Source organism: Sturnira hondurensis, unplaced genomic scaffold (assembly GCF_014824575.4).
Source record: "Sturnira hondurensis isolate 20B ecotype Veracruz unplaced genomic scaffold, ASM1482457v3 Scaffold0022908, whole genome shotgun sequence".
Taxonomy (NCBI): Eukaryota; Metazoa; Chordata; class Mammalia; order Chiroptera; family Phyllostomidae; genus Sturnira; species Sturnira hondurensis.
The window spans coordinates 1,554,280-1,579,571 of record NW_028095539.1 but is presented as its reverse complement, the minus strand read 5'-3'; the positions used below and the strand labels follow the sequence as shown (position 1 = coordinate 1,579,571).

The 25,292-nt window shown below is 62.2% G+C and overlaps 1 protein-coding gene across 3 annotated transcripts; it reads left to right on the top strand.

Moving 5' to 3' along the window:
* The first annotated feature begins 1,563 nt into the window (after nucleotides 1–1,563).
* Nucleotides 1,564–24,737, top strand: NR5A1 (nuclear receptor subfamily 5 group A member 1). Of its 3 annotated transcripts, XM_037036757.1 has the most exons (8): nucleotides 1,564–1,717; nucleotides 2,665–2,820; nucleotides 5,375–5,491; nucleotides 5,635–5,776; nucleotides 7,817–8,442; nucleotides 14,884–15,003; nucleotides 16,907–17,054; nucleotides 24,016–24,737. In XM_037036757.1, the coding sequence occupies exons 3-8, from the start codon at nucleotides 5,390–5,392 to the stop codon at nucleotides 24,261–24,263; spliced, it is 1,386 nt and encodes a 461-aa protein (XP_036892652.1). In that variant the 5' UTR covers nucleotides 1,564–1,717; nucleotides 2,665–2,820; nucleotides 5,375–5,389; the 3' UTR covers nucleotides 24,264–24,737. The 3 variants fall into 3 exon arrangements, with proteins under 3 accessions (XP_036892652.1, XP_036892651.1, XP_036892653.1); XM_037036756.1 differs by lacking the exon at nucleotides 2,665–2,820; XM_037036758.1 differs by lacking the exons at nucleotides 1,564–1,717; nucleotides 2,665–2,820 and adding an exon at nucleotides 3,986–4,042.
* The last annotated feature ends 555 nt before the right edge of the window (nucleotides 24,738–25,292 follow it).

Here is a 25,292-nt window from a genome sequence, read left to right as displayed (position 1 = left end):
CAAGCCTCCCCTCCAAAGAGGTGCAAAGGACCATGACGGCTGGTTGTTACATTATGTGACATGTTGGTCCTTTAGGGTGTTTGTTGGCATATTCCTTTTTTAAATTCAGAGGGCGAGTGGTATTAATCCAGAAACAAAACCCTTGCATTAAAATGGGGAGACTAGTTAGGTTCAGTTATATGCAAGAGAAGTGAATCTTACAAGAACTTCTGTGAGTGAAAAATACGTAATTAGGAGGTCATCTATGTTGGGAATGAGTTGTATGTACTGTTGCAGATAGAATATACTAATCAGTAGAATCCATCATGACAGGAAAATTATTGTCTGGTATGGATTTTCACAGTGAAAAGAATTTCTTAAGCGGCTCAGTAAGGAAGACACACTAGGCTTTAAATGCAGTTGGTTTCAATGATCCAGAAAAACCCCTCTAGTCCCAAGCCAGGTAGATGAGGTGTTCTGTGTTGCTGGTGTCTTTCCTCCAATGCAGCGTTCTCAACAGTGATTGGCCCACAGTCCCCCTCACCCAGGAGCTGCAAGCTCCTCCCCACCCCCCCTGATGAATGGCTGGGAGGTAAATCCTCTAAGGACAGACTTCTTCCCTCTTGTCCAGTGCCCAGACCAGTGCCTGGCACCTAGTGGCCCTCAGTAAAGGTGGGATGAATGAAGGAAAGCACTAACGAGCGTGTCACCTGCGGCAGGGGGACAGAGCGCAGCAATTTGGGCTGGACTGGACCAGGACAACCCAGGACCGGCCCGAGCCTGGGGCTGGGACAGGAGCACCCCCAGCTGTGAGAGAAGGCCTGACCTTCTACACAAAGCCCCCGCCCCTCTGCCCTGCCCTGTCCCAGCCTAGCTACCCACTTGGCCCAGACTGGGGCCACTGTGGCCACCTGACCCAGCCTCAATCCTCCCAGCGATCAACAGGGAGCAATAGCAGCCCGTGGACATGGGAGCGTCCGGAAAGCCAGCACACAATGTGCACAGGAGGTGGTCGGTCAGCTCACCTGCTTGCTTTTCGTCCCCCTCTTCCTTTCTTCACCTCTGGAAGAGGGAAAAGACCCAGGCCAAAGTCGCAAGGCCAGCTGGTCAAGTTATCCATGCCCCTGCCTACGCGCCAAGCCAACCTGACTCTACCCCCATGTCTGGGCCGGACTGGACCCCGCTGGGCCAGGCCCCAGGGAGGTAGCCATTCAAGGGGAGAGAGGCTGGGCTGCAGGCCGGTGGGGGAGCTGCCCATAAATCAGGGCCCACTCCCACCCAGTCGCTAACAAGCGGGGCTGCCTACCCGCCTACGTGGGGTCCCTGCCTCTGGGCTCCCACAACGGCCCGGAGCAGCCAGCTGGACAAGGCCTCCAGAGTGCCTTGGCCTCCACCCCCACCCGCGGCCCCCAGATAGATAGGGGTGTATTTTTTTTCTTTTAGGAGAAGAAAAAAATAGACCTAAATGAAGAGAAATACCAACAAAGAAGGAGAGAGGCCTGCAGAGTCACGTGGGGGCAGAGACCAATTGGGCCTCTGGTGGCCCCCCCCCCAGGGCGGGGAGGAGGAGGACGGTTGGACAGGGCCAGCCTACTGTCCGCCCGCCGCTGCCGTGGCGTGAAGGAGTTCCCGTGTGCCCACGGTCACCACTGCCCCACTTGGGCCGCCAGAGCCACCCTCTGGACCCCCGGTACCCACTGTCCACCCTCATCTGGTGCGAGAGCTCGCCTTCCGTTCCGTAAGTGAAGGCCTGGGCCCAGGCCTCTAACGGCCAGCCTCCCGCCTCAGTGCCGCCCTGCGGCCCGGCCCGGCCACTGCCTGCTCTGCTGCGTGGCTGGTGCCCACTGCTCTGGGCAGAGAAGGGGCCAGGGATCTCCCCAGACCTGCCCTCCCAGCTTGCTACTCCCTCTTTTTCCCTCCCGAGGTGGCTGGTGGGAGGAGCTAGGCCTCTGGGGGGACAGGCACCCAGGGGGTCACTGTTGTTGATCTGTGGCCAGTGTCCCCAGGGCTGTGCTGGCTCAAGTCTAGCAGTTTGCTAATATATCCCTGGTCACCGAGTCTCCCAGCCTGCATGTCTGTGTTGCCTTGGTGGGTGTCTCGGAGACCCGTATGGGTTTGCATGTCTGTCTCCAGTATCCGTCTGTCAGTCTGGGGTCTGCGGCTGGGCCAGGTCAGTGTTGCTTCCCTGAGCAGGCTGCTGAGGAGCTGTGGTTCCCCACGTGGGCTGGAACCTGGGACTGAGGGGTGGGTGCAATGGGGCCTGGAAGCTCAGCCCAAGAAATTCCCCGGAAGAGGTGGGTCAAGCTGGAGGGAGAAGTGGGGGACTAGCTTGGAGCAACCCCCCCCCGACCTGCCTGCCTACCCCCGGGAGCCCAGGCTGTACTTACACAGCCTAGGTCTTTCTCAACAATGTCCAGGAGACCCCAGGGGGCTCTACCCTAGAGAGGTCGACTCTGACCGCCCCCCCAGCCCAGCCTTCCCCCTCATTCGCCTCACTCCCCTGCAGAGGAATACCCCTCCCCGTTTCCCACTTTCTGAGGGCCCCTCCCTGATGGGGAGCTGTTCAGAGGCAGTGGCCCCTCACTCCCCCTCTAGCTCTGGTAAATGCGGTTCTTTCTAGGACTTGAGATGGGGGGTTCTGCAGCCAACTGGGGCTCTGGTTCTCTCTCCTTCCTCCTTACCAAGATTCACCCACGGAATCGCATGGAAACTGCTGAACCCCTTCTATAAGGCCGATCTTTTCCGTTTCATGCACGAGAAACTGAGGCTCAGAGAAGCGAAGTGACCTGCCCGAGCTTGCACAGCAAGTCGGCTGCAGATTCTGCCCTTCGTCCCGGCGTGGTGAGCGAGAAAGAAGCGGTCTGCGCGGGGTCTCCAGGCCCCGGCTCGCAGGACCCAGGCGCCAGCTGGAGCTGCAGCGGGAAGCCTCGGCCCGGGGGCCCAGACGCAGGCCGCCGAGGGTTTGAGCCTCCGGATCGCGGCCTTTCGGTGGCAGCGGCGCAGGACTGGCCTGTTTCTGGGCTTCAAGATCGCGGCTTTTCTGCCTCGTTGCTCGCAACACTTTCTGGGACCCTAGGCGACCGAGGGGGCGGGGGCGGGTGGCGAGACGGCTCCTTCCTCAAATCTTCCATCTGAAAAACCGAGAGTGACCACGGCGTTCCCCAGCCGGGAGCGACAGCTCAGCCGGGCGCGGCCAGGGGACGCCTTTGTCCCTAGGGCTGCGGGGCGCTCCCTCCCCACCACCCCCCCAGCCCGGTACGGGCGCGGCTCCAGAGCGGGACCGTTCCTTGCACCTCAGGGTCTGAGCCACCAGCTCCCGCACTCTCGGTGGCTTCGGGTGCTCCCTACCCCTCGGAAAATTCGCGGGGTGGGATAACTAAGCTCCCCACTTCCAGCCGAGAAAACTGAGGCCCGAGGAGGAGAAAGGGTTTGCTCAGGTCTCCTCGCTGGATACTAGCGGTCGCTTCCCAGTTCAAGCGTGGGCTTTGTCAACTCCACTTCCGTTCATACCAACGACCGCCCCTCGGGGAAGGCCACTCATTAGTCCCATTTCACAGATGAGGAAACTGAGCGCCGGAGGCGGAGTGGGGTCTGCTTCCGTCTTCAGTGAGAAATGCGGCAGGTCCCGGCGAGAACCTAGTTTGTCGCCTCGATCCCCTGCCGTGGCCACGGCCCCCGCGCTCGCCCTTACCCACGTCCCACGACACAACGGCCGGCGCCCCCGGCGTGGCCCTCGCCACCACTAAGCCGGGTGGACGAGCAGGGGCCCCCTTCTCCCACCACCGGCGGTTGGCACGAGGCTCCCAGGCGCCCAGCACCTGCCTGGATTCCGGGGCGCGCGGGCTCCGGGGGACAGGCCGGGGCGGGAGGGGCAGAGGATGGGGGTGAAGGCGCGAGCCGGCAGAGGCGGCGGGGGAGGGAGCGATCCCGGCCCGGGGTGGGGAGGACTCGGCCGGCCCTCCGCCCCCGGATACCGCACGCGCCAGTATAGAAGGGCCAGCCCCGGGCCGGGCGCGGCGGGTTCGCGTGGCGCGCACTGGCTGCCGAGGGGCCCGGGTCCCAGGTGCGCGGCGGGGCGGCCCCGGAGGCGGCGGGGGCGGGGAGGCGCGGGTGGGGGGAGCGCCCGAGCCCCGAGCGGCCGTCATCGCGGGCGGGCGGCGCTGCGCCCGGGTGCGGCTCGTCGCCGGCGGCGCGGCCGGGAGGTGCGGGGCTCCGCGCGGGTGGGACGCGGACGCTGCTGCTCGCAGGAGCCGCCAGGTGGGCGCCCCTTCGCGCTTCCCGGCCTGGGCTCTGCGCCCTTCACGCCTCGGGGCTCGGACTCTCCGCCCGAGGTCTCTGCCCGCCGCCCGGCTTGCGGCTCCCTGCGCTGCGCCCGCCGTCCCCGCGGCGCCCTCTCCGCGTCCGTCCGCCCGACGTCTGGGGCTCCGCGGCACCGGCTGCGCCTCCCGTCGCCGTCTCTGCCTCGGGCTTTGTCTGTCCCCCACGGGGCCCTCGGTCTCAGGCACCGACGTTTGCCGACCCCTCGGGCTCAAGCCCCTGTCCGGGTTCGACCCCTCGGGGGACCCCCGTCCGGGGGAGCTTCCGCGCGGCTCCGCGTCCCGACACCCTGGCCGGGCGCCTCCTTCTCGCCAGGTTTCTGTCGCCGTCTCGCTCCGTCTCGGCGACCACGGCGTCTCCGCTGCTGCGTCCGTCCCTCTCAGGTTTCCTCCGCTGGCCTCTGCCTCTCGGTGTCTGATCGCTCGCTTTTTCGTCCTCTCACCGTCTCCGTCTCTCCATCTTTCTCTCCGTGTTTCTCGTCTCCCCGGGTCCTCTCGGCCTCGGCCTCACTGTGTGCCTGGCACTCGGATTGTCGCGTCTGTCGGCTCGGGTACGTTCTCGTCCCGCATCGCCAGCCGTGTCTGTCGCTGTCGTTTCTGCCCATCTCTCTGTCTCGCTCAGACTTCGTCTCTGTGTCCCTTGTCCCTGCCGAGTCCCAGAACACCCGGGAGCCACTCCAACCGGGTTCACTGGCGTCTCCCTCGCGGCCCAGCCCATCTCGTTTTCTTAGAATCGGGGTTTTGTTCTCAGACAAACGAATCCGGCTCGAAGCGCGTCGAATCCTCGGGTCCGGGCTGGGGCCCCGCCGGGGCAGCGCCCGAGGAGCCCCCGGGAAGGACGAGGAGTAGGGGGCGGGCGCGGGGACCCGGCAAGAGGCGGGGGCGGGCGGCGCACGGGGCTCGAATGGGGGCCTGCCTCGGGCGGCCTTGCCCAGGGTGCCGTCCTGGGTGACAGGGGCCGGGCACGAGGTGGGGGCCGGGGGCGGGGCGCGGCTGCGTTGCCCTGGGACCTCTGGGACCAGGTGTGTCGCGATGCCGGTCGCGGTCCTGCCCGCGCTGACCCCCTCCTCCCTCCTCAGGCGGACGCCGCGGGCATGGACTATTCGTACGACGAGGACCTGGACGAGCTGTGCCCTGTGTGCGGGGACAAGGTGTCAGGCTACCACTACGGGCTGCTCACATGCGAGAGCTGCAAGGTGAGCGGGGCGGCTGGCGGGCAGGGGAAAGCGCGTGGCGTGCTGGCAAGTGCTGGGGGGCCGGGGTACGCGGGGCAAAGCCCCTCAGGGAGGTAGAGAGGGCTCGGGCCCCGTCTGCGCTCATTCCCCTCCCCGCCCCCCAGGGCTTCTTCAAGCGCACGGTGCAGAACAACAAGCACTACACGTGCACCGAGAGCCAGAGCTGCAAGATCGACAAGACGCAGCGCAAGCGCTGTCCCTTCTGCCGCTTCCAGAAGTGCCTGACCGTGGGGATGCGCCTGGAAGGTGCGCGCGCCGCCAGCCTCAGGCCCCTGCCCTCGGGGCCAAGCCGGTGGGGTGGGATGGAAGAGGGGGCGAGGGGAGGGCGCCGCTGGCCTTCTTAAAGTTTCTGGGGCCCAGCGACTGCGGCCCCTCATGTGATCGCAGAGCCGCCCTCTTCAGGAAGGGGTAAGAGTTGGCCTTGCTCAGGACCAGGCAGGGATGTGCGCAGGACCCGCCAGAGCTGCGTTAAGAAGCGCCTGAACGTGGCCCCCAGGGAAATGAGCCTTTCCCCCGCCCCTGAGAGGGCAGAGCACACAGGGCAGAGCTTCCCAGAGCTGCCCCGTCTGAGGAAAGTTCCGCAACACCCCTACTGACACTCAACGCGGGCCAGAGCCAGCGCTTTCAATGCTTCGGCCGGAGTCGGTGTCCCAGTGCAGCCACGGACGGGCTGGGCGACATTAGGCAGGTTCCTTAACCTCTCTGAGCTGCAGATCCCCCCTCTGCCAATGGGCTTACCGCAGCACCTTCCCCTTGAGTTAGTGTGAGAATTGAGTGAATAGCTCCTGGTTCCGTGCCTGGCTGTAGTCAGTGCTCAGCCGGTTAGCCATTACCGTCATCACCACCGTTCTTTATGTTATTCCCGGTCTGCGGTCCCAGGCCAGCCCTCACTCATCCAGCCTCCTGCTCTGTTCATCTCTCTATCCGTGCAAAGGATTCACTCAGTCCATTCACTCAGAGGGTGAGATTCCTTCCCACTGCGTTTTGAGCCAGACCCTGAGAGAGCTGGGGAGGGGGTGGCCATCACCTCCAGAGAACCCAGGCCCATCCTTGCCTCCCCACCCCCACCCCCCAGCTCAAAGCCCACAGGAGGAGCAAAGACGGTTCAGCAGGAAGGACTCAAGCTCTTTGAGGGTGGACGTCACAGGCTCCCACTCTGCTGGCCCCAGCTGGGCTGCGCAGGAGCAGGCAGCTGCTGGCTTAGGTTTTTTCTAACCCAGAAGACCCCTGGTGACTCAGAGCTGCAGGCCACAGTCCTGCCACCTAGAGGGAAGGGCTCCTGATGGAAGGTCTCCCATCCTGTCCCCAGATTCCGTGTCCCCAGATCCAGGCCCTCGGTGGCCAGCAGAGCTGGTTGTTGTGAGCAGCAGAAACCGCTGGTGGGGCCTAATGTCTGGGAGCAGAGCTGCCCACCCCCATAGCAGGAGGGAGAGCTGGGTGGGCCCCCAAGCTCCGTCCCTTGCTGAGCACTGCTCTGCGCCTCCTACTCTCTCTCTTCTCCCAGAGCCCAGGCTGGGCTCCCGGTCTGAGGAGAGGCCAGGGCCATGCTATAGCAGCAGAGCTGCAACATTTGGGTCTGTCTAGTGACATATTCTTGGCTAGGCAGAAGGACATCTGCTCAGCAAGGGAGGACTTTTCCCCCATCACAGAGCCTGAGGCAGCCTGAATGGGAGTCATTTTGCAACGGGGGTTTGCCAGAGTCACCCGGTCAGTCAGTAACCAGCTGGACACTGGGACCCAGCTATGAACAAAGTTGTCCAGGGTCTACTACTTCCTGTCACCATCTCCTTGCTGGGCCCTGGACTGGGCATCTGAACCCAGACTGAGCTTCTAGGAGCTCTCAGACTGGGTCACCTGGCATGATACCTCTCAGCAGGATGAAAGTGGGCAAGAGGCAGGACATCTGGGGCTAGGACAGTGGCCTCCACCTGAGAGAATCTAGGAATGCTTCATGGAGGCAGTGACCTGAGGGCTGGGTGTTCATCAGGCAGAAGAGAAGGAAGGGGTTTGAGGCAAAAGGAATATTAAAGGGAGCGTGGGAGGAGTGCCAGGTTGCGGAACAGAGAGGTGGGTAATTGGGGTAGAAAGAACAGAGGGTTTGTGAGGGACAACCCAGAAAGGTAAGCAGGGCCTTGAGTGCAGCACTAAGGTGACTGACGTTACCTGCAGGCAGAGGGAGCTGTGAAAGGGGGTTGCGCTGGGGAGTGACACAGTCAGAACTGTTTGGGAAAGCTCTGTGAGTGGGGTGGCTTGGAGGGGGGCGCTGACCCTCACCTGTGCCCACAGCTGTACGCGCTGACCGCATGCGGGGTGGCCGGAACAAGTTCGGGCCCATGTACAAGCGAGATCGGGCCCTGAAGCAGCAGAAGAAGGCACAGATTCGAGCCAATGGCTTCAAGATGGAGACAGGCCCCCCCGTGGGGGTGCTCCCACCGCCTCCTCCCCCACCGGACTACATGCTAACCCCCAGTCTGCATGCGCCAGAGCCCAAGGGCCTGGCCTCTGGTCCACCTGCTGGGCCACTGGGTGACTTCGGGGCCCCAGCACTGCCCATGGCCATGCCTGGTGCCCACGGGCCCCTGGCCGGCTACCTCTATCCCACCTTCCCTGGCCGGGCCATCAAGTCCGAGTACCCAGAGCCCTATGCCAGCCCACCACAGCCTGGGCCACCCTATGGCTACCCGGAGCCTTTCTCTGGAGGGCCTGGCGTGCCTGAGCTCATCCTGCAGCTACTGCAGCTGGAGCCAGACGAAGACCAGGTGCGGGCGCGCATCCTGGGCTGCCTGCAGGAGCCTGCCAAAGGCCGCTCCGACCAGCCTGCACCCTTCAACCTCCTGTGCAGGATGGCTGACCAGACCTTCATCTCCATCGTGGACTGGGCACGCAGGTGCATGGTCTTCAAGGAGCTGGAGGTGAGTCCCTCCTCCCACCTGTCTGGCAGCTGGGTCTGGGGTGTCCTTTGGGCTGCCCAGGCCTCAATCTCAGTCACTCCCCAGGTGGGCCCAGGCTGCCCACGGGCTTTAGGCACTGCCTGGGGACAGGGAGACGCTGAGGAGTGCCTCCGGCCCATTGCAGCCTTCCTTACCTCCCTGCTCATTTATACCCCCTCCCCGTTCCTGAGTCTCTGTCTCTCACAGCCTCTGCTTCTTGCACCTCTGCCTCCCTTTCTCCCTCTCGCTTCGCTTAGTGTGCTGTCTCTCTGCTTGTCTGTGTTTCTCCAGCCCGTTTTGTCCCTGTTTCTCTTAGGGTCTCTATAGGTACTTCTTTGAGTACCTGGGCCCCCAGAGGACTAGCTGAGTTCTTGGGACACGGTCTCTGGCTGCCCCAGCCCGATGTCAGGTAAAGGGTCCAGCCCTTCCTGTCATTCCATGTGGGGAGGCGGCCGAGCCCTGCCAGCCTCAAATGCCACAGATGAGAGTCTTCATGTCTGAGTTTGGAAAGCTTCTGGGTCTTCTCCATCCAGCCGAGGCACAGGGTCTTACTGCCTCTGACTGTCTTGGGCACGATGGTTGGTGCCATGCGCGTGTCTGCGTGTCTGCGTGTCTGTGTGTGGGGGGAGCAGGGTGGGAGGGCAGGTGCGGGGGTTGCAGGGCCTGCCCCGGATCCTCCAGTTGAGGTCGGTTCTGCGCTACAGCGAGGCCTTCCCCCGAGGCTGAGGGGCCTGCAGCTAAAGCAGCAGGTGACACTGAAGCCCGACAGGAGGAACTTCCCAGTCATCCTGCCTCGTGACTTCAGGGCCCATGGCCTGGCAGCCACCCCCCTAGGACCTCGGCTCCCTGTGACCAGGGCACTCTGCTGCCCTCAGAGGCACTCCAAGCCAGGCCAAGGTGCGTCTTCCCTGGCCTGGATGCCGGCAGTCTTTAGTCTCTGCCCACCGAAGTTCGCCCTTCCCCGGCCAGCACCACTGGCTGTTCCAGGCTGGGCGTAAACAGCGGGGCCTGCTGCCCCCCGCCGGGGTCACCGCAGCCTTGAGCAGCATTGTCAGTGCTGACGCCACTCGGGCCTGGGCTTCCTCTGGGGCAGGTGGCCGGATGGGCCGGGGGCACTGCCTGCTGGGCTGGACACGGGAGAATCAGGTGGGGATGGGCACTGAGCCCTTGAGGCATCATGGAACTGGGGGCCTGGGGTCATCTGGGAGTCAGGAATTGGCGGGGATGGCCCCCGGTTCTGTTGTAGAGGGCCTGTCTTGGCTGAGGCTTGGGCATATGCCATGTGTCATGAGTGGGCCTTTTCACCCCTGCGTCCTCTTGTGGCTGCCGTCATGGATGGGACAAGAGACAGGGCCCTGAACAACCCCATCTGCCTTCTACTCATGGCTGGAGGCCCTGGTGGGGATGAGGATCTCAGTGCCGTTGGGTTGGTCGCCATAGACTCCCCGTGATCCCCCTGTGCGGAGGGGAGAAGGAGAAGAGCGTCCGGCCTCCCAGAACCAGGGGAGGGGGCGGATCCAGGGGCGGGGCACTTCCTCTGGCTGCCTTCCTAGTCTCTCGGGGTTTTTCACGCAGGATGGGAAGGGCTTTTGTCCCAGCTTCGCTGAGTGTTTTTTCCTGCTTCTGGTTTCTCTGTGGTCCAAACCTTCCTGCTTCCCCTTCCCAGAGTCTCTGAATTGAGCCCAGGAATATGAACCGCAGCCACCACCCTCTGTAAAGGAGCCTTTCGGATAAGTACCAGCCCAGCCCCTAGAGGGCCTCTCACAGGCCGCGAGGACCCTCCTTCCCACTGGTCCACCGCCCACAGGTGGGGAGGCAGAGAAGTGGCAGCGGTGCTAAGTGACCTGTTCTCCCTTTGGGCTGACCATTCACCACCCCCCACCTGCAGGCATGATGCACTTTAGCAGACACAACGGGGGCTCCCTATCTCTGAGAGTCAGGCGGCCCTTGGCTGGGCACTGGGAACACTGGAGTCGGTTGGACCCTCTCTAAGGAAGTTGGAGCAGGTTTCTTTGCTCCCTGCCTTTCCAGAAAGCCGTGTGCGAAGGCTGAGGCATTTCAGGAAGTGGGACGAGCGCAGGTGAAGGCCCGGAGGTGTGGGGAGGCAGCGTGTGTCCGGGAGCTCAGGTGGCCCTCTGGGGCGGGGCCGGAGAGGTTGGCAGGGGCAGAAGCAGACCTAGGACCAGGAGGGGGGCCTCTGGCAGCCGGTGATGGACAGCCGACCCGACTGCCTGGGGCCCCGCACCCTCTTCCCGGCGGCCCACTCAGCTCTCTGTGCAGCTGCTGCCTTGATGGCCAGCAGGAGGCCTGGGGTCTTTGGTAAGCTGTTGGGGATTCCAGGGGCTGAGATGTGGGGGCTCAGGGTGCTCTTTGGGGGCTCTCCCCCTCTATCCGGTCTCCTAGCATAGTGGTCTCTCTGCCTCCATTTGTCCACCTCACACTTCGCGCCATGTCAGATCAGACAGTGGCATGTCAGATCGGACAGTGGCACCAGACTTGACAGCAAAGACCAGAATCAGAGCAGACTGTGTTCAGGTTCCAGCTCTGCCACTTCCCAGGTGCGTGACTTTGGGCAAGTCACCTCACTCCTCTGAGCTCGTTCCCTTAGACGGGGGTGGGGGGGTGGGGGGAGCGGGCGGGGGGAGGCTGAACTAATGCAGCCCCCTCCCCACGCCCCCCGCACAGGGCCGTGGTAAGGACCCAGTGAGCCAGGCAGGTAAAGGATTTAGCACGGGAGCAGCTCCCTTCCTCACCGCTCGTCTGCTGCTCTGTGACTTAAGCTACCCCAGCAGGGGGTGTGCAGGCCTGGCTAGAAGGACTGAGAAAACGGAGGACTCTGGGAGAAATGGGGCCCATGTGGCCCTGGGTTTATAAAGCAACTTCCTCCCTGTTGGGTAGCAGAACGCCGCCTGTACCTGCTGCTCAGCGCGGGGCAGCGTGCAGGCCCAGGCGGTCCTGTCCTCCAGTTCCCAGGAAGGACAGGCGGGGGGATGACAGATAGGAATCAGGGAGGGGTAGGTGGGGCCACGAGTGCCTAATGACCCATCTTGACATCCAGCTCCGAGGCCCCTGAGTGGCAACAGATCTAACTGCTCAGATATATGGTTTCATGTAAGTGGCAGTAACCCTGTCAGTTCTGGGCTGACAGACGCCGGGCCTGCCAACCACTGGGCCTGCCGACCACTGCAGAGTTGCAGAGCCTGCTGGCCTTCGGCCGATCCCAGGGGACTCCGAAGGGGGGCCTGCCGGGAGGGAGGTCAGCTCCTCGACCATAAATACCCCGACCATAAATACCCCGTCTCCGAGGCAGGCCGTGAGGAGTCAAGGCTCTGGGGAGATTTGTGGCAGACAGCGGGAGTGATGGGCGGCTGGTGGGCTGGGCGGGCCAGCCAGGCTGAGGAGGGACCCCAGGGCCCGCATAGCAAATGTCCTTGTTCCCCGGGGCAGCGGGGAGGACTGGGGAGAGGAGGGACCTTTCGCTGAGAGGGAAACTTATGGAAGGAAAAAACCTGCCCTCTTGGGTCCAGTGAGCCTCTGAGCCGCCTGCTTTTCCGTGGAGAGAGGCTGGTGGTAGCGGCCCTCTGGTTTCCTTCTAAATAAAAAAAGAAGTGTGTGCGTGTGTGTGCTCATCTGTGTGGCAAGTGTCTTGGGCTTTGGTGTCTTTATGTGTCCATCTGTCTGTCCAGGGAGAGAGGGAGTACAAAGTCTGGCAGGAAAGATTGCTTGGCTGGGGCGGCGGGAACCCAGGCCGGGGCCCTGTCCCCAGGAGAGAGCCAGCCCTGGTCCACAGAGCTCTTCACGATGATGTCACTGAGTCCATGCGTTTTCTCTAACCCAAAGAGGGAGGATTTATCTTTCGCATTTCCCGGAGCAGGAAATTAGGGTAGAGAAAGGTGTGTGGCCGGGTTGGAAATCACACACAAGGCCCCGGGCGCCAAAGCTCTGCCACCATCTCGCCCATCTTTGCCCCTGCTGCCCCTGCCGCCCCTGTCAGCCCCCTGGGCAAGGCCGCCCCTGCTGCGGGGGGCTGAGGTCTGGGCACAGAGTCTGCTCCAGGGCTTGGCCAGCCGGGTCACTGTGACCCCCTTCTGCTTTCTGCCCGAGGCTCAGCTTGCTTATCTCCTAATTCTCCCCCCTGCCTCTCACTGTTGCCTCTCCCCACCCCCTGTTCCTTCAATCCAGGCACACGGGTGTCTGCTCCCGAGGGCCCCCTTGGGTGGGGGACAGAGCCCAGCCCTGCACGTCCTCCCTCCTCCTCTGCCTCCAACCCGTCTCCCAAGGTAGGCCACTGGGACTCCGGGGCCGGGGCCTCCAGCAGTCCCCAGGCCCCCCTCCCAAGACCAGCCCAGTGGGGGCGCATCTGGGCAGAGCCTCTGTTCTCTTATCTGGGACACGAGCCGAAATGGTGATAGGGCAGGGGTGAGGAGTCCTGGCGGAGCTGGGCCCGGCCCAGTCACAGGCAGTCTCTGAGCCTTGCCTCCCTCCCCACAGACCGTACTGGGAGGCTTCCTGCCAGCCCTCTGGGGACTGGCCACTTCCGGAGGACAGATAAGGTGGCCGGAGGAGAGGCGTCTTTGTGACTCACCCTGGCCCCTGTGGCCCTGGGCGAGCTGCCGCTGACCCCCGGGGCCCCGTTGCTGTTCTGACAGTAACTGGCTCTCAGAAGAGCTTTCTGCCAGGGAAGAGGAAGGGGGCTGGGTTCTGGGCCTGGCGATGGGGTGAGGAGGGGAGGACGGGAGGCTGGGGCGGCACAGAGCCTGGCCCTCCCTCCTGCCCTCAGTTGTGTGGGCTGGGGAAGGGGTGGGCAGGAGAGGCCTGGAGGGAGCCTGTGGGTCCTGCTGCTGGCTTTGCTTTGTGTCCACGATTTTTCTCCCTGTCTGCCTGAGACAGGAGAGGAGGTCGGCAGAGAGCGGGAGGGGCTTCCACCCCACAGAGGAGAAAGCTGTTCGTTAGGCCTGGCCCCTTCTGGCCTCTGGTTAAGGGGTAGCTCCACAGTGCTCTTTGTGCGTGTCTTGGGGAGCACGGGTTTGTCCATCCACTGTTCACGGGCCCCTCCTCTGGGGGCCCAGCCCTGCCTTCCCAGATGGCACCTGTCCTGGGGGAAGCAGAGGCATGAGTAGGCACCATCAGATGTTGCAGGCGCTGCACCCAGAGGATGGTGAGGGCACCCAGAAGGGAGGCAGCACTGGTGAGGGCCCCAGGGGGGCGGTAAAGAGCGTGCCATGAAACCTGGGGTGGCCAGGGCCCGTCTTTGCCACACCTAGTGGCTAAGAGCGCACATCTGGAGCCAGAAGAAGCCGTGTGACCCTGGGCAGAGCCCTTGACACCTGGGGGCTCCTTGCCCTCTCTCCTTCGGTGGGGATAAGAGCCACACCGACCTCACGGGGCTGCCCTGCTGCGGTACGGCGGCAGCTGGCTGTCGCGTTCGCATTTACCCAGGAAGGTGCCGGGGGGGGGGGACGGGGGGGGTACCTGCTGGGTGGATGGAGGCTGTTTGCAGAGGCTGAGAGACGGGCTAGGGTCTGTATGGTGTCTTCCTCGGATGACCTACAGCGCCCAGCGGTAGCCTGAACCCCGAGGAAGGCTCAGTGTTTGTCACCATGAGGAGTGGTGGACAGAGAGTACTGGCTGTGGCCGTGGGCTGGCTGTGCTTCTCTGTGACCCTGGGAGGGGCCCTCACTGTCCCTGGGTGGCAGATTCTTCGTGTGAAAAATAGGAGTTTGGGTCAGGGCGTCTCTCGGGGACCTCCTGGCTCTGTTACCACCCTCCTGGCTCTGGCTCACGGTTTTGAGTCCCACGCCCCACCGTTAGGAGTGACCGAGCCTGCGGTGTTGAAGGCATCGATCGCCCAGAGCAGAGGGCAGCTTGCCCAGGCAGTCCTCACCCTTCTGCTGAGTGCCCCGCCTGCAGCCCAAGGGCTCAGAGTCTGGCTCCTGTCACTCTTCTGTTCCTGCTTGAGGGATATCCCTGTTTCCTCTTCCTGGCTGGCTTTTCAGGTGATGGGAGCTGCTTGAGAGGTGACCACAGGACAAATGGGCACAAGTTCAAATTAATAATGCTCTTTCCTTGCATTGGAATGAGACCAGCATTTATGGGGTGCTGGGTGCCAGGCCACCTTCCAGGACTTGGCCCGCTTTACAGATGAGAATGCTGAGGCCCGGAGAGGTCATGGGGCTTGCTTAAGGTCACACAACTTGTAAGAGGCAGAGCTGGGGCCCGAAGCTGGTCCCTGTTACTGTTTTGCTAGACCCCCACCACACTTGGACGAAGTAGGCATATAGGCAGCGCGGGCACAGGGAAGCTGAGCCGTTTACCCAAGTCATATACCCCACTGGCACTGAGAGTCGGGAGGAGGGGGAGGTAAGAGGAAGGCGCCTGGCTGAGCCATGCTGGACGCGATCCCGGAGTGACGCTTCCTCGCAGGTGGCCGACCAGATGACGCTGCTGCAGAACTGCTGGAGTGAGCTGCTAGTGTTTGACCACATCTACCGCCAGATGCAACACGGCAAGGAGGACAGCATCCTGCTGGTCATCGGGCAGGAGGTGACCGGCCCCACCGTGCCCCGCCCCCACCCCACCTGCGCTCCCAGAATCCTAGGCGAGAGGTCTCAGGCCTCTCCGGGCCTGGTTCTGGGGACCCTGACTATCAGGCCGATCTCCAAGTTCATGGGGTAGCCACCGGCCTGACCTGCCTCTGGTCAGCCCTGGCCACGGCCTTGAGAGGAGGCTGCCCCTGGGAGCCCTGCCTGGGGGAAGCAGCTCAGGGATGTTAAGAGGGTGGAGAGACCCTTGGAGGAGGTGGTGGTGGCACCGGGTCTTGGTCATGTAGTGAAAAGGTGCTGGGGGCCGCCCACCTCCACCGCAGGCCAAGGAGGGAGTGTAGGGAAAGGCTCAGAGAGGGACGTTTAGAACCCCTGAGCCACCAGGAGCCACTGGTATGCTGGACCGTGGGTTTGGGGGACCCTGTGTGTGGAGGGGGGAGAGGTAAGAGGTAAGGCTGGAGAGGTTGCCAGGGGCCGGACTGGGCAAGACCCTGCAGGCCCTAAATCCTCAGTGAGTGAACCAGCGGATGAATGAACGAGCGGGAGGGATCTGAATGAACGGAGGGGTCTGGCCTCCAAAGGGCTCACTCAGACTTGAGCACCCCTAGGGCGGTAGGGCAGGAACTTGGGGCTCAGACACTCCTGAAACGGAGCGGGGGCCAAGGGGACAGTGTCTAGTGGGGAAGGACGTGGCCAGGTTTCTGGGGCACATGATGGGGCAGGATGGGAGGGAGGACACGAGGCGGCCTCCCACTGCTCAGAATGCAGGGCACCTGGGGGGCACCACTCCAGGAGGAGGGCCCCCTGCTTGTGAGAGGAGGTGGAGGTGGTGGAGGAAGAAGGCTCTCACCTGGTGGAGGGTGGAGCATCCTGGAGGGGGGGAGGGGGGAGGGGATAGTGGGGTACGGTGGATGGGGCCACACCTCAACTCACATTCACAGTCAACTCACAACTCACACTCCCAGGGTTGCCCACCCACTTTAAGAAGTGAACACACACACACGTATGGTCACATCAGGGCAACACAGATGGACACACGCCCATGTATGTGTTCTCACTCATACATGGGCTGGAATGTGGGAGTGGGAACACACTCCCACTGCCACGTTCCAGCCGTGCAGGGCGGTGGTGGGAGACTGAGGCCCTCTCCCCAGCCCCACGTCCACCTCGGCCCTCTGCTCTTCTGTCCTTGTCCTCAATTCTCACTCTGGGCATCTCAGGCCAGGTGTCCTGGGTGTCCAGGGCCAGGGGAATGCTGGTCCCAGGGATGACTTTGAGGCCGCTGAGTGTGTGTGTTGGTCCATGTTGACATGCAGGTCGAAGTCTCGAGGCCATGAGAACAGCCTGTGTGTATGTGTTTGCCTGTGTTTTGTTGTGCAAATACCTCCAGGCACTTACACATGTGACTGTCGAGATCTGCCTGTCACCAAGTCCATGGGAACACATGCTTGGGCGTGTGTCCATCTGTGTGGCCCTGATGTGACCATACGTGTGTGTGTGTGTGTGCTCACTTCTTAAAGCAGTGGGCAACCCTGGGAGTGTATGTGAGTGTGAGCTGAGATGTGGCCCCCTCCACGCGTACCCAGGCAGACTTGCCCCGTGTGGCCCCCACGCCCAGCATGGTGGAGTGTGTGCTGTAGACACCGCACAAACACAGAAGCAGCATGTGCCCCTGGGCCTGGCAGCAGGTCTTTGTATGTGACGGGCCCTTCAGTCTCGTTCCGCACACACCTGCCCTGTGTCAACGCTGCTGCTACAGCGGCCCTCCGCTCTGGCGGGCCGTGGGAGGGGGGCTGGCAAGCCTGGGCCCTGGTGGGCGTAGAGGCTGGAAGGGCTCCTGGGGCCTGGGGAGACACTGCCCTTGCTGCGCTCAGCCTTGCCTGAGCCCCTGTCTGCCCACCCAGGTGGAGCTGAGCACGGTGGCCGCGCAGGCCGGCTCGCTGCTGCACAGCCTGGTGCTGCGGGCACAGGAGCTCGCACTGCAGATGCATGCGCTGCAGCTGGACCGCCAGGAGTTCGTCTGTCTCAAGTTCCTCATCCTCTTCAGCCTCGGTGAGTCACAGGCAGCGGGGTGATAGCTGAGTGGGCACTGAGACCCCAAGAGAAGCTACGCGCTGGGGGCCCTTGGTGAGGGGACCTGGCTCATATAGTGGGGGTTGCTTCCTCCCTGGGCCCCAGTTTCTCTGTTTGAAAGTTCAGAGGCCATGATCAGGTCTAAGTCTTGCCCATGATGAAACGAGGACCCCTTCAGAGAAGGTGGTGAATTCCCAGCTGAGGCCCCGAGAGAAGTGCCTATACCACCTCCAGAAAAGGCCCGTGTGGTTTCAGGAGCCTCCTTGGTCTCCTCTTGGCAACCCTTTTTAATCCCAACTCCCTGCTCTGGGTGGAGGGGGGCATCCAAATTCTGACTATGAGCTCCCCAGGGCCCAGGCATCCTCGCCCACTCACTCACTCATCCATGCATTCCACAAACACTTGCTGAGCAACTGCCCTGGGCAAGGTACCAGGGATGGAATGAACAAAAAAAGACCCAAATCCTTGTGTTTGAGGAGCTGGCCTTCTCTTGAGGAGAGAAACATGAGCCTAAGATGGCTGTAAAATATATAAATTAGGAGAATTATTAGTAAAATGGACAGCCTCCTCCCATCCTGCCTCATCCAGTAAGCCATCTCTAGTCAATGTCCTCCCTGTGCCCAGCGATGCTGCCAACACAGAGGTGTCCCTTGCTCTCAGGTGGCTCCCAGTCTGGGAGAGGCCTCGAGCCAGTGCCGTGAGGGTGGGACCGAGAGGTGGGGAACCCAGGCTGGGGAACAAGGACTGCCTGGTAGGCTTCCTGGAAGAGGGACTTGGAGGTGCAGGGTCTTGGAGGACGAGCAGGAGTTTGCTGGGGAGATGAATCTTCCAGCAGAGGTGTAGGGGGGAGTGGAAGGTTGGAACAGGGCCATGAGGGCCTCATCACGTGGGGAGGGGGCAGCAGTCGAGACTTGGTCTTTGTGGCAGATGGCGTCATAGCCACAGTCTGCCCGAGAGCAGGGAATTGGGGAAGCAGGGGGGCAGAAGCGGGCTGGGAAGGGGCAGTTTGAAGTGCTGATGGCACTCAGTCCGTGGCTGTGGGGCTGGGTGCCTGGGCTGGGTCTTCTGACTCAATAGGCTGGTAGCCAAGGGGCCGCAGAGTTTGCTGGGGACAACCATGGTGGGGTTCGGGGCTGAATCTTGGGCAGCCAGTTAGGAGCTGGAGCCTAAGGCCCTCGGAGGGGACTCTGGGGCCCTGGCCAGGCTGCTCCAGTGGGGGGAAGCCCCCTTCTCCCTCTGCCTCCAGGGTTACCCTCCTCCTGGCCCTGTCTAGGAGCTGCCGGGCTCTGGGGACGGGCTGCTGTGAAGCCCGGACGGCCGTGGTGGGGGATGTGGGGACTCCAGGAGTTTGGTGGGTGCGTGTGTCTCTGTGTTTGTGTCTTTGTTGTCACACAAGGGCAGACTGTGAGCTTCTACAGGCTTGCGGTTTTGGCGTGTCACGTTGTGGAGAGTCGGAGTGTGACTGGGGGGTGACAGGAGAGGGGAGATGAGGGTCTTAGACTGATGGGAAGTGCTTGGGGCCCATCGTGTTGGAGGGCAGGCTCTGTGGCGGTCTGGGTGGTTTGTGAGGTGACCTGACCACCATCAAGAGGCCACCAGGGGGACTCTGGGGGGTTGGGTGGAGGGAAGGCTGCCAGCCAGGCTTCCCCTGGTCTCAGGGTCCACCTGTCCTGGGGCACCCCCTACAGAGCAGGACCAGGTCTCAGCTTTCTAGACTACCCGGGACAGAGGCACATGCTTTGTGGCCCCCAAGCCCTCTTCCCCCCAAAGCCCCTGGCCCCGGGGGATGGCCAGGCCCAGCACAGCCCGGCCTCCAGCCCCTGATCAACCCAGGACTCGTCCTAGGGGTTTACAGAGGACAGCACAGCTGGGCCCAGCCCTCTTTCCTGGGCCTGGGCCAGGGGCCATGCAAGGAGCCAAGAGTGCCTGCCCCTCACACCCGCCTTCCTCCTGTTTTCCAGAGGAGGAAGCTGGGGCCCGAGAGCCCGGGAGCCTGCAGCGCTTGGCGGGAGCAGGCTGGCAGGGTAGGACGGGGGAGTAAAAGTGGCTGCGTGTGTGTGCACCCATGCCAGGCAGGGTGGGGCTGTGGTTAGGAATGGGGGCTAGGTGCAGCCCACCTAGATTCTAAATCTGGACTCTCTCTGGCTGTGCGCTCTTGAGCTAGTCGCTTTCCTTTCCGAGCCTCTATGGCTCCATCTGTGAAATGACCATTTTAATAATCCTGAACTTGCTCTGAGGATTTAATGGGAATGTGTGCCGGCATTGCCTTCATCATAACCATCATTATGAAGCTAACAAGCAAGTGAACAAGTTAATGGGCAGAGCGAGTGAATGAGCGAGTCAGTCTCTGTCTTTCTTGCGCGCTCTGTGGCCGGCATGGTGCCTAGCCTTCGGGGTCTGAGGTGGCTGGGGGAGAGCATCTAGCCCAGCAGGCCAGAAAGTCCAGGGAGGCTGGCATGTGAGAGGAGAGGGCCCTGGGCCCCAGGCCTGCCTGAGTGGACAGAAAGCAGTGAGGGAGGAGGCCACCTGAGACACGTGCAAGGCCTTGAATGCCAGGCCAAGTACCTTGACCCTTCCAGCAGGGAGCAACCAGATTGGGTTTGCATTTCAGAAGGTGCTTCAGGCTGCAGCTGGGAAAGGCTGGCTACAGGCAGCCCAGAGCCCTTCGAGAGGTGAGAGGCGCAAGGTGCAGCCCGAGGTCTGGGTGAGGTGGAGAAATTTGGGCACTAGAAGGGAGATTTGCCCAGAGTCTGGAAGTGGGGGGTGCTCTTCCCAAGACCACAAATCCTGGGTCCCCAAGGGGCCTGGGGCTAAGAGAGGATGGCCACTTGCTCATAGACCTCCAGTTGGCATGCTGGGCGTCACCCCAGCGGCAGGGCCTCCCTGGGCTGGGTGGCCTGAACCCATGTGAGGCCTGCCCCCGCACCCCCCCACCCCCACCCCACCGCACTGCCCTCCAGCCCACTCAGCGCCTGCTTCTCGCCTGCCTCTGCAGAAGGGTGCCATTTGGTGTCTAAATAGCCGTCTCAGGCAGGCGAGGAGGCAGGTAAGGAGGTTTAATTAAAATTAGTGCCTCTCTCCTGGCAATCACGGTGTTTATGAAGATGGGCCCGGCGGGCATTGTTCCGCAGAGGACTTAATCGAAGCTTAATGGATCGACCTAACATTCGATTTCCTGACTCCCATTGAGGCGGCGGCGGCAGCATTCCCTTAAGCGTTTGCAATTTACCCACTGCTCCGCGCCAACAAAAGGCAGCCTGAATAGCAGCCCCACTCGAGGGGCCATTGTGCGCGGGGGCGCCTGCCTGAGTCACCGCTATTGGGACAACATTCTTTATGCCTCGCCGGAATGAAAGGATTATTCAAATATTCAATTAAACCGTGAAAAGGGGGCTTTTCTGAGAACCTGGGGCCCCCAGCTCCGCAGAGCTAGCGGGCTGCTCTCTGAGGTGGGGGCGCCAGCTTCCAGCCCCCTCCCGCCTCCCCACCACCAGGATTGCTGGGAGCTCACAGGCTCGGAGGCGCGGCAGGCTTTTCTGGAAGGTGCCCACTGCCAAGCTGCGGCAGCTCAGGGCCCAAGGCTGGGCACACAGATTAGGCCCAGTTCTTGGGTGCCTTGTGAGGCAGATGTTAATCTGGCCCCATTTCGGAGGTCACAGGAAACTGAAGCCCTGGGAGGGGAAGGGACTTTGGCCGAGGACTTTGCCCATCTGGTGGTAGAGCTGGGATTTGAACCCGTGACACCCTAAAAGAGAGTCTAGGTGCGTGTGAGCCCTGCTCTGCATTGGGTGGATGAAGGGCGTGGTGCTCTGTGGGTGTTGGCTCTGTCACACCTGCTCTCCCACAGTCGTCACATAGTCCCTTTAAACGGGTGCACAGGGGTGCTGGGAGGAGGGGCAGGATTGAGAACCACAAGGTGAGAACCACAAGGTTGAGTCGGGAGTCCAGAGTAGCCTTTCTGGGGAAACCGGGACCCCTGCCTTGGATGAAACACCAGGTTGCCACGTCCAGCCAGAGACCTGGTTTTGATCAGGGCCCTGGCATCTACTGTGTGTCACAGGCTCGCCCACTGCCCCTGCATGGGGGTGGGGGCGATGCACTGTGCTGCCTGCCTGGGTGTCTGCACGGGTCGACTGAGCTGGGAGCAAGATGTGTGGCAGGAGCCCAGGAAACAGGGGCCGCTTCCACTGTAGTTGTTGGGGCTCAGTTAGTGACTGGGCTCCCCTTGTGGGCACAGTGGGTGCTTCCAGTCTGTGGAGAGCCAAGAGACTCATGGAACTGCTAACAGGGGGGCTGTCCCTGAAAGCTGTGCCTCCTCTGTCCCCAGCCCCTGGCCCCGCCCCGCTGTCCCTGGTCCAGTGCTGCCGAGAACAGTAAATCCTGGTAAAGCCCAGGCTCTGGTCCTTCTGCCGCCACCCCCCTCCTGCCTCTACTGCAGCGTCCTGGCCAGTCCTCCCCTCGGCCCCAGCTATTTCCTCTGGGCCCCTTCACTGTTGCGCACCCTTGAGCTGGTCCCTACCCTGCTCTGGACCCCCAGCCTCCTATTGTGAATTGTCAGAACACAGTGTCAGGAGAATTGCCCAGCCTGGGAGTGGCAGGGGTGAAGGCAGAGGGAATAGTGTAAAGATGGAGAGAGGTTGCGATTGGGATGGAGCCAACCACCCGATTGGGATGGTTGCGTGGGGGGACTTCCTGCAGCCTTTGCGTGTGTCCAGAGCCGGCCAGCCTGAGGGCAGTTGGGCAGATTGCTCACTGCACAGGGGCCCCAGGCCGGGAACAGGGGACGAGTAGGGGGCTGAAACCCAGCTTGTACGTCCTTTGCCAAGCTGTCTTTCTGTGGACAAAGAGGGACTTCTTTCTTGGTACAAAAGGGATGGACTTATGAGCTAATGGCGATGCTGGGGAGGCAGGGAAGAAAATAACCCTGGCTTACTTACCGAAGCAGGGTGAGGGCTGGGAGCGGAGGTGGAGGACTGGGGCCAGGTCCTGCCATTTCCCCCGGGCCCAGCTCAGGTTTCCCTAAATCCCACTTCGGACAACACAGGCCTCCTTTGGTGCTCGGGGGCGGCTAGGGATCAGGGTTGCCAGGAGGGCACAGCTCTCCCGGCGCACTGGGTGTTAAGAGGGATTAGAAGGGCCAAGGGCTGCGCACGCTGGGCTCCTAGCTCCCCCGCAGCAACAGGGCTTGGGGAGAGGGGGGCCCAGGGGAAGTGGACAGGCGGACAGCCCTTTTCTGAGCCACTGGACGCCACATCCCAGGCGAGTCCTGGCTAGGATTTGGGGGTGGGGGACCAATCCTGTGGGTTCCTGCTGACCTTTAGCCTCCAGGCGGGGCACCAGCTGCAGGTACTGCCCAGGAGCCGAAAGAGGACTTGGGCAACAAGAAGCTGACCCTCGTGGGGCACCCGTGGGGGCCCAGGCACCTGTGTAGACCTCTGCACCCACACCCCTGCCCCTGCAAGGTGGGCACAGCCCCTTTCTTAGAGGAAGAGGGCCTTTCAGGTCAGGAGGGGCCGGGCCCAGGCCACTGCTCCTACATGGTGGGGCCGGGATTTGAACCCCCATCTGTCTCCAAAGACATTTTATTTTTTTGTCTTTTCCCTGGGGTGTGGGGTGGGCGCATCAATCGCACGCCTGTCCATGGCACGAAGGACCGTGGGTCCACTTGGAGCCAGCCACCCCCGTCCCCTCCCACGGACAGCCGTCCCTTCCTGTGTAACTCAGGCCCCTCCCGCATTTGTCCCTGGTCTTACATAACGCGCCTGCTTTGTGTACAGCTCTTTAAATGTATGTAGAGATCTTTGCCTTATAGACCTCGTTCTGAATCTGCCCGTTTTGGTTTTTTTTCCACTCAGCCTCCAGCTTTTAAAGATGCAGGCATTGTCTCTGTGTTAGCGCCATCACCATTACTGCCACCCATAGGACTGTGTGGGGTGTGGCCACTGTGTGGCCCCCCAGGCCCCTCCCCGTCACCATGAATACTGCCACTGCGAGCGTCCATGGTCCCTGTGGCCCCGTGGGAGAGTCTCCTTGCAGTGCTGGAGCCTCTTAGGCGGTCAGCGGGTAGACCCACGGTGTGCCTGTCACCCTCTAGGAGGAGGCCACCACCGTACTCACCTCGCAGCTGTGAGACGGGACCCTTCCACCCATGCTGCATCTCTCTGGTGGTGGGGACAGTGGTGGCCGTGGTCAGGTGGTGATGCTGGTGGTGACCACCATGGGGACAACAGTGACAGTACGGGTTTGGCCGTGGAGATGGGGGCGGGGATGGGGTCGATCACAGATGCGGTGGGGGTTGGGGTAGTAATACTGGTGACTGACATCCTGGGCTTCTCGACGTGCCGGACGCTGTTCTCCTAAGCACCTTCCACGTATCGACGCCCTGAATCCTCCCATCTGTGGAGTGGGCACTATTGTCACCCCCTGCCCCGCATCTGACAGATGGGGCACTTGAGAGGTTAAATAGCATGCCCAGGGAGCCACCTGGTGGCTTTGGGCATGGTCTTGGGGACGATGGAGGTCTTCACTGTGACCCGTGGTGATGACAACAGCAGTAATGACTGTGACAGGTGACTGCGGTCGGGTGGTTGATGACAGGGGCTGGGCTCGTAGTAACTGCAGGGATGCTGGTGTTGGTGACAGTTGAGGTAGCAGTGTCCAACTACGGTGACGATGGTGATGCTGGTGACAGGAGCGATTGAGGTTTGGTGGGTGGAGGCAGCAGCGGCCACATTTGGGGAAAACGCCAGGGGGTCAGTATTAGTGATGGGTGATGGTGTTCGTCAGCCACGGTGGTGGCGGTGCTGTGGTGGGACAGGGGGGCTGCGGCTGCGTTTTGTTGCTGCTGCTGGTGGCAGTGCCCAAGTCTTGGGCGGTCACGGGGCTGCTGGTGACGGCGGTGCCCGTGACCTCCGGCGGTGGGCCGTCCCCTCCCTTGCAGACGTGAAGTTCCTGAACAACCACAGCCTGGCGAAGGACGCCCAGGAGAAGGCCAACGCCGCCCTGCTGGACTACACCCTGTGCCACTACCCGCACCGCGGGGACAAGTTCCAGCAGCTGCTGCTGTGCCTGGTGGAGGTGCGGGCGCTGAGCACGCAGGCCAAGGAGTACCTGTACCACAAGCACCTGGGCAATGAGATGCCCCGCAACAACCTGCTCATCGAGATGCTGCAGGCCAAGCAGACTTGAGCCAGGGCCGGGTGGGGCCGACCCGGCCCGGGCAGGGGCGGGGTTGCAGCCACCCCTGCAGCCCTCCAGGCAGCGGATTTTATTATGCTGACCCAGGAGCCCCACCCTGTGTGTTGGCTGATGCCCCTGCACTCTGGGGAGCCCTGTGTTTGGGAAGTGGGTAAGGGCGGCAGGGCCTGGCCGAGTTGGGGTGGTCCCCCCGAGCCACTGGCACTTGCCTGCCACTCAAGAGTGTCCCCAGGTGGTGGCTGCTGACCACCCCCTACCCCTCCTCCTGCTCCCAGCTCCCAGTCGTCTGTCCTGGGGTCTGGAGCACAGGTCCGGGGAGGAGGTTCAGGAATCCCTGGTGGGCCTCAATGTCCCTTGGGTCAGAGGTCATTCCCTCCTTCCTCCTGGAAACAGAGGTAGAAAGGGGTTGAATGGCCCCAACTCGGGGAGAGGGGGTCTCCAGTCCCCTCAGAGGGACCAGGAGGAAAGTCCAGGGATAACTGGGTCTGCAAAGCTGGGCGGGGCCTCTCGGTCCCCAGGCCCCAGGAGCCTGGCTAGGGCAGAAGGACCCCCTCCTCAGCCCTCTGCCCCATTTGGCCTCTCGGAGGAGAACTTTGACTTGTTATCTGGAAAGAATTCTGCTGCAATTGTCCCCCTCCCACGGGAGGGAAAGGTTGGCACATCCGACATTCTAGACCCCTCACAGCCGGCCGGCCGGCCAGGCTGGTGCTTACCTGCCAGGGCTGCGTGAGGCCGTAGGGAAGAGCTTTTTTGCTTTGTTTTGTTTTTGAATCTAGATATTCCTTGAAAGGTGTGTGTGTGGGGAGTAGGGGACAGATTTGAAGGTTGAGGCTGGGGTTTGGGGTTAGCACCGAGTATAGTCCCTGCCTGTCCCCACCACATACCCTCATACCAAGGACCCCACCGATGGTGCTGGGTCACTGTTTCTGGGACCCCCTCACTCAGTGATCAGCAGCAGCATGCCCGGGGGGGGGGGGCTCGGAGGCTCTGTGCATGGGAATATGGGTGGCTTTGGAGAGC